Source organism: Homarus americanus, unplaced genomic scaffold, assembly GCF_018991925.1.
Source record: "Homarus americanus isolate GMGI-L3 unplaced genomic scaffold, GMGI_Hamer_2.0 scaffold23578, whole genome shotgun sequence".
NCBI classification, from domain to species: Eukaryota; Metazoa; Arthropoda; class Malacostraca; order Decapoda; family Nephropidae; genus Homarus; species Homarus americanus.
In genome coordinates this window covers 9,345,234-9,353,165 of record NW_024733231.1, presented here as the reverse complement: position 1 = coordinate 9,353,165, position 7,932 = coordinate 9,345,234, and the positions used below count along the sequence as shown (strand labels likewise).

The window sequence follows — 7,932 nt, the reverse complement described above, 5'->3', positions numbered from 1 at the left end:
CGCGAGTGTCCCAACAAGTGGAGCTATTCACGCCTGGCAATTTTATACACAAATCACTTATGTGAGATTAAGCTTAAATTATAATATAAAAAATTTATAAGACTAATAATGTAGAAAACAATATTTGGTTACCACGCAAGTTTCCTCATGTTGAATCATTGTTTGGGATTACCTATTGGTTGTAGCTTTTTTTTAACATGTCAGACCTGTCATTAATGGTATGTGGTAATGTATCAACATTTTATCACATTTTTACATCATTAATATAAAGTGAACAAACCTGATGACTCAATTATGAAAGGTTAACCAAACAATGATCAGGTAAATTGTATACCTTATCTTTCACATCTTGAGGTGTTGTGATGTCTCATTATCTAAGTATATTTTGTGGTGTATCAAGTGAATCTGACATTCATTTCCGTCGTAAATGAGCCGTTGTGGAGATAAGAATCCCCCCCCCTCCATATTATCAACAATATTGGTTGCACAAAGTGGACAGGGCTTTGAAGTAGAGGGAAATTGTGGGGTAAAAGCACGAAAACACTGACGAAACGAAACCTAACGAAACTTCTTAATCAGAGAAACCAGAAGGACCTGCCTAACCTCCCCCCCTGGACCTCCATTGTATAAGAAACTTAGGTAAATGTTTACGTAACCGTTATCACTAGAAGTTGTTTGTTGATTTTCATTATGTTTGCTATACTTAATTTAAGTATATTAAAAGAAACGACAACTTTCTAGTATAATTTTAATTACTTTTTAATTTTTTTTTTTTTGCTTGATCCTGCTTCACAATTCTCCTCCCGGCTCCATTTTACCTCGCTGAATCCCTCTTCAAAAGACGTTTCCTAAATGATGGTGAACGCTTCTTCGAATTCCTCCTCGCCATTGCTGGTGTATATCAACCTAAATATTTAGGTAAGTTGTTTAACACATAAATTAACACGATAATACATGCAACCTAATAAAAACTGACCTAACAAACCCGTCCTTTGGATATGTTAGGTCAACTATTAGGTTCTACATATTGTCATTTCCATTTCTGTGTTTAATATCATGATAATAATGTGTGCCAAAAAAATAAACCAAATCGCTTATTTCCTTCTGGTGATAATGGTTTCGAAACTTACCTTAAGATAGAAGATAAAGTGATGCTAATTGTAGGCTTATAGGGGGAAGTGACGACTAGTTGTATTCGGCTTGGAACATGTTCGGAGCAAAAATGTGTTGGGAATGTTCCTTCTTATTGCCGGCATGAATCACCCAACTCTTGATATCCTTCCACAATCGTTCTATATTGTGCGTATGAACTCCTGTAGTACTTCACAGAGGTTGGCAGAATACCATAAGCCTTAAAAATATCAATGGCAGCGGCTTCGTTTTCAAATCACGATGAATTGTTTGCCAAGCTGAGGTACAGTACCACTGTAGAGGGAAACCATCTTGCGACTAGCCAATTCGGAAATCTGAGCATGCGCAGGAGTATCACATGACACCGAAAGCCATGATGAGTCCAATGAGGGTTAAAGACTCATTGGCTGAGTCGCTAGACATCGTCACGTGACACTGAGACTTTCGGTGATTGGCGCGAGTCAGATAGAAACTCGAAAAATATAAATTTGAGACACACATAATAAAATAACGTGTTTTGGGGGCTCTATCTTCTTATATAAACATAAATATGAAGTTCCGTGGTCGACCTTTTCCGAATCTTTTGATGCACACATGGATAACTCTTAAACAACGTTTTCACATGATTTATGGCTATGACAAGCACTGTTACAATGAAGGTCGCCCTTTCAGACAAGAGCACCGCTTTGTTAGGCAGCTACTTCTACAGTGGCACTTTCTAAATCCTTCACCTCGACAAATACTCCGTGCGAGAATAATTCGGTTTTTGTGCCTATCTTGTAAGCACTTTCTTCCTTAAAAAGCACAACTGGTAAGGTGCCATTTTGATGGGTTCATGGTATGATAAGATGTCACTTGGGTTGTATCTACTATGACTATATATTACGGTATTGTTTGTTGTAGCTTGTGCATAAGGGGCTTTTATTGCGCCTTTCAATTGAAAAATAAGAGCCTTTGTATATGTTGCATCGTTTATTTTATGTAATACAGATTCACGTATAAACATGTTACCGACATCCATGTAAAATATATTTAAATTTCTGTTTTAATAGTGATCAAGGGCATAATTTGCATATGTATGAAGAATGACATTCTTCCTTGAGAACTTCAATAACCTGCCATCTTCACTAGTAGTCGCATGGCGTAACCTCACTATTTTAACCAATTGCGCATTTTGTGATAAAAGCACCAAATTTGGCACACATGTTGACTTATATATAGTGAACAGATCTGGATATGGTGCTGTAGTGGATACTCTCCCCTATAACAGCCTAGCCGCATCCCATAGCAACGGAGTTCTGCCAAAGCCTAGTCGCCTAGAGTCGCGCCAGTTTCTCTGACGAGTCTAGACATGGAGGGGTGGGGGGTCGACACCGGCAACTTGTACTTCCGTTCCACGTCCGCTGGACGTGTATATAAGCTCCCATTCTCGCTGTGTAGAGGAATTCAACCTGGAGGCCAGCAACACGCAACACCTCCTCTAACGAAGCTCCTGCACAGCAACTCCCCTCAGCATGCTACTCACCCAACAGGACCTCTGAGCACTGTACTTACAATATATAAAGAAAACGCATTGTGAGTTTCTCTCCTACCTCATCCTGAGCGTGAGATATCTACTGGCCACATTCAGTACGCCACAGTGCCACCGCAGATTTAGCTGCTGACGGTCGTTGCAGCCATCATCCAAAATGACCACCAACAATTACTGATATTTTACATAATTGCCCTGCTGGGTGTGACTGTATGTTGGCAGTGGAGTTTAATTCACTGCAGCTCACGAAATGGCAGCATGTCTGGGACCAGAGAAGGCGCTGGCACTGCCAATGTTCCATGCCCTGACAGGGTGCGACACTGTGTCTACTTTTTCTGGCCATGGTAAAAAGAATGCCTGGGCAATATGGGCTGTCTACCCAGAGCTGACAGAGGCGCTGCTGAAGCCTTCTGCTGCATCAAAAGTCATACCAGAAGATGTCGTGCACATCATCGAGAGGTTCGTTATCCTCCTGTATGACGGAACCAGCTCATGCATGGACATCAACAAGGCGCGAAGGAAGTTATTCGCCAAAGAGAACAACGTGCAGCTGATTCCACCAACAAAGGCAGCCTTAGGGGAGCATATTAAAAGGGCAGCCTACCAGGGGGGTCATGTCTGGGGCCAAACCCTGGTACCATCACCACAGCTGCCTCCACCAACCAGCTGGGGCTAGACGAAGAATGCAGAAGGCTTGTACACACCGTTTTGGACGACACTACCTGAGGCTGCCCACACCTGTTATGAGCTAAAGTCTCGTGCAGATGCAAGAAGGGATGTGTGAAGGGCTGCAAGTGCAAAAAGGCTGCACTTGAATGCATAGTACTGTATGTGTGTGTGTGAAGGACTGTGCTCCCATCATTGACTTCCTAGATTGGCGAATACTGCTCCACAACTCGCTGTACTTGCAAATTCACCTACTGTATTTACCAATGACGGAATAAAACCATGTTTGATTTTGGTTTATCTCCTCTGTCCTTGTCTTTTAGCGCCTTAGAATGTCAACTGCAACTATTTTAGTCCCACAATATGTCTTGAAGTGACGTTTCTGACCGCCATTTTGGAAAATGCCTGCCACGGCCGTCGGGGGCAAAATATGCGGTGGCACCATATCCAGATGTGTTCATTATCTAAAAGTCAATACATTTTTCGTTCATATTTTTTTACTATTACATCCAGAACAAAATGTTAGAGGAAATGTGTATAACATCCTCAGGTAAGGGACATTGTAACCAAGAATACTCACAGGTGTGTGTAGTTCAGGACCCCAACACTGCTCGTGCTGCATTACTTCATTTAGAGTTGATACTGACTCGTTCTGAAGGAGACGCGGATTTTGGAGGTGACTGTACACTTAAACAGGTAATGTAGAATTATTCAGTTGAGTACGAATACCCTACAATACCTTACTGATTGTTTAAGGCAGAGTTTTTCACCAGCTTGTGTAGAGTTGCAAGATATGTTTCCAGTATAGGCACAAGGTCCACATGTGGTTCATGAATATCCACATCTCGCTTTTGTTTGTGATTATTTGTCAATCCCCGAACTACACTTGCTTCGTGCTTGTTATCAGGGCTTACAACTCATTAAGAAAGTGTTCCATAAGCCGCTTTTTGAAGTCACTCTTCATCTTTAAAAAGAGGTTTAAAAATGTCACCGACCAGTAGGAGTCTTCAGTCGGCATCGATTGCTTGAAGTTGTATTTACTCTGCTTGATGCTGGTGTCTCTAGTCGATAGAACTCCGATTTCCGAATTGCGCAGTGATCTCCTGCAGCGTTTTGCCCTTGGTCTCTGGCACCAGCAGGAGGGTGAAAAAGAAGGCCAGAAGACACACCCCACCGAAGAGCCAGAAGGCGCTGTAGTCTCCCAAGGCCGTCTGTAGGCAGGAGAAATTGAAGGTCACTATGTATACTGTAGTGTCCCAGATAAATGTCCCTACCTACCTCACTCCCTCCCTGCCTGCTACCTGAGACGCTGTATTGGAGGGAGGGAGGGAGGGAGCAGGCATGGATGGAGGGAGGGAGGTAGGGAGGTAGGGAGTAGGCATGGATGGAGGGAGGGAGGGAGGGAGGTAGGGAGCAGACATGGATGGAGGGAGGCAATGAAGCATCAATAAATTACCGAATGTTCAACCCTATGACTACCATAGTAATGTGGTGATGAAGGAACAGACTCTAAACACCCATAGGAATTAACATACAACTCAGGTGATGATTTCATGGTCGATTGTTATAGTGAAAAATGTGAAAATTAATATAGTCGTTGGTAATGTTAGTCCCAGAGAAAATATATTATGTTGGGGTCATTTCACTTACATTTTCCTTGTAGTTAAGATAAAGTCACAATTGAAGATACAATTGGCAGCTGTGGACGTTGCCAGGGAAACAAAAACTGCTTAAGGCAGAATCAGTTACTTGGTAAAACAGGAGCGTCACTACTGGACCCCATCAAGAAGGTGAAGATGGTGGTGATGGTTCATACTCGCAGCGGGAGGAAGGTGAGGGTGATGGTGATGGTTCATACTCGCAGCGGGAGGAAGGTGAGGGTGATGGTGATGGTTCATACCTGCAGCGGGAGGAAGGTGAGGGTGATGGTGATGGTTACCTGCAGCGGGAGGAAGGTGAGGGTGATGGTGATGGGTGAAGGGTGATGGTGATGGTTCATACTCGCAGCGGGAGGAAGGTGAGGGTGATGGTGATGGTTCATACTCGCAGCGGGAGGAAGGTGAGGGTGATGGTGATGGTTCATACTCGCAGCGGGAGGAAGGTGAGGGTGATGGTGATGGTTCATACTCGCAGCGGGAGGAAGGTGAGGGTGATGGTGATGGTTCATACTCGCAGCGGGAGGAAGGTGAGGGTGATGGTGATGGTTCATACTCGCAGCGGGAGGAAGGTGAGGGTGATGGTGATGGTTCATACTCGCAGCGGGAGGAAGGTGAGGGTGATGGTGATGGTTCATACTCGCAGCGGGAGGAAGGTGAGGGTGATGGTGATGGTTCATACTCGCAGCGGGAGGAAGGTGAGGGTGATGGTGATGGTTCATACTCGCAGCGGGAGGAAGGTGAGGGTGATGGTGATGGTTCCTACTGCAGCAGCGGGAGGGGTGAGGGTGATGGTGATGGTTCATACTCGCAGCGGGAGGAGGTGAGGGTGATGGTGATGGTTCATACTCGCAGCGGGAGGAAGGTGAGGGTGATGGTGATGGTTCATACTGCAGCGGGAGGAAGGTGAGGTGATGGTGATGGTTCATACTCGCAGCGGTGAGTGATGGTGATGGTTCATACTGAGGTGAGGGTGATGGTGATGGTTCATACTCGCAGCGGGAGGAAGGTGAGGGTGATGGTGATGGTTCCTACCTGCAGCGGGAGGAAGGTGAAGATGATGGTGATGGTTCATACTCGCAGCGGGAGGAAGGTGAGGGTGATGGTGATGGTTCATACTCGCAGCGGGAGGAAGGTGAGGGTGATGGTGATGGTTCCTACCTGCAGCGGGAGGAAGGTGAGGGTGATGGTGAAGGATGTAAGCCAGTTCACCACTGTGACTATACTCGCTGAGGCTTCCTTCACTTCAGGTGAAAACAGTTCACCTGAATTAACAAAAAAAAGAATGAAACAATACAACGGTACAGATGAAGACTTGAGTAATTAACCTAAGAATCTCAATCATAAATTTGTCACGTGAAAGGAAGAGTTGAGTCGAGCCATCAAAATCCTCTCGGTACATTGAGGTACAGTACATTATACACTCCCTGGCAAGACATTGAGGTACAGTACATTATACACTCCCTGGCAAGACATTGAGGTACAGTACATTATACACTCCCTGGCAAGACATTGAGGTACAGTACATTATACACTCCCTGGCAAGACATTAAGGTACAGTACATTATACACTCCCTGGCAAGACATTGAGGTACAGTACATTATACACTCCTTGGCAAGACATTGAGGTACAGTACATTATACACTCCCTGGCAAGACATTGAGGTACAGTACATTATACACTCCCTGGCAAGACATTGAGGTACAGTACATTATACACTCCCCCACTCACCCATCAGGACCCAGACAGTAGGACCGAAGCCGATGGAATACGCGGAAACAAAGATGATGAGGGAGGTGAGCGGGAGCCAACCCAAAGTCTCCACCGCCCACTTGCTGTCCTGCTCTTTTACGTAGAAATACGCCCCCAGACTCACTGTTAAGAACAATATGTGCTTTTAATTTAGATGAAGGTTGGTAGACAGGTACACACACTTTATCAACAGCAACGTCTACATTTAGTTTACATGTAAGATGGTTGACAAATTGGGACACTGACTGCCACCACAAGGGATACAGTAAACGAGGCAGAGAATGGAGGAGGGCTGGAATCAGTACCAAGACCAGAGACATTACAGAGGACAATTTCCGGCCTGAAAGTCATTTACACTAATACTGACACGTTCCTTGACAAGAGAGCGGAGTTTGTACCACTACTGAGGGTACATCAACCCGATATAGTAGATGTTGTAGAACTGTTGTACAAAAACAGGAGAATCGAACCGGAGGAATGTGAGTTTAATATAGATGGATATGACTTATTTACGAACCATTCCCAAGTAACTTGCAAGAGGGGTGTGGTTATCTATGGTAGGCAAGACCTTAGAGCCAGCCAGGCGAGGGTGCGGGGAGAAGGTGTTTTCGAAGAATCAAAGTGGTGTAAAATTAAACTGAAGGGGAGAGACTTGCTCATTGTTGTATGTATCTACAGATCCCCAAACTGTAGCTTACTAAACCAGTGAAACTTAAGAACCTTAATAGACAAAGTAACGGTGCAGAACCCTAACCAACTCTTTGTCATGGGACACTTCAATTATGGCGACACCGACTGGAAAAAATATTCCACGCCAAACGACTTAAATAATCCCGCCACTCTTTTCGTAGAAACTCTGAGAGATAATTTTCTATTCCAACATGTTAAAGACCCGACTTAATACAGATGGGAGCAAACACCCAAACCGATGGACCTCATTAAAACAAACGAGGAGGGTATGGTGGACAATCTGGAACACCTAGCCCCAGTTGGCACCAGTCATCACGTAACGTTGTCCTTCAGATTTAACTGTTACTTGGTTCCTAACAAAACCAGGTCAAGGTTCAAATATTACAAAGGAAATTGCGACGGGATGAGGGAGGAGATGAGTATACACTGGCCTGACTTACTAAGGAATAAGAACGCAGATGCTACGCTGAATATCATAGCCAGTAAAGTAAACCATTCAATCAATA

At 44.4% G+C, this 7,932-nt stretch overlaps 1 protein-coding gene across 4 annotated transcripts in view; it reads right to left on the bottom strand.

The window, feature by feature from the left end:
• Positions 1-1,936: 1,936 nt before the first annotated feature.
• LOC121869744 (facilitated trehalose transporter Tret1-like) overlaps positions 1,937-7,932 on the bottom strand; it is a 50,792-nt gene continuing 44,796 nt past the window's right edge. Inside the window, exons 6-8 of one of the 4 annotated variants that reach the window (XM_042371308.1) lie at positions 6,716-6,859; positions 6,145-6,248; positions 1,938-4,539 (exon numbers count right to left, since the gene is read on the bottom strand). In XM_042371308.1, the coding sequence (XP_042227242.1) occupies positions 4,390-4,539; positions 6,145-6,248; positions 6,716-6,859 (398 nt within the window). In that variant the 3' untranslated portion in view covers positions 1,938-4,389. Of the gene's footprint in view, positions 4,540-6,144; positions 6,249-6,715; positions 6,860-7,932 lie in introns of all 4 variants that reach the window. The other 3 variants (XM_042371307.1, XM_042371309.1, XM_042371310.1) reach the window with 3 other exon arrangements.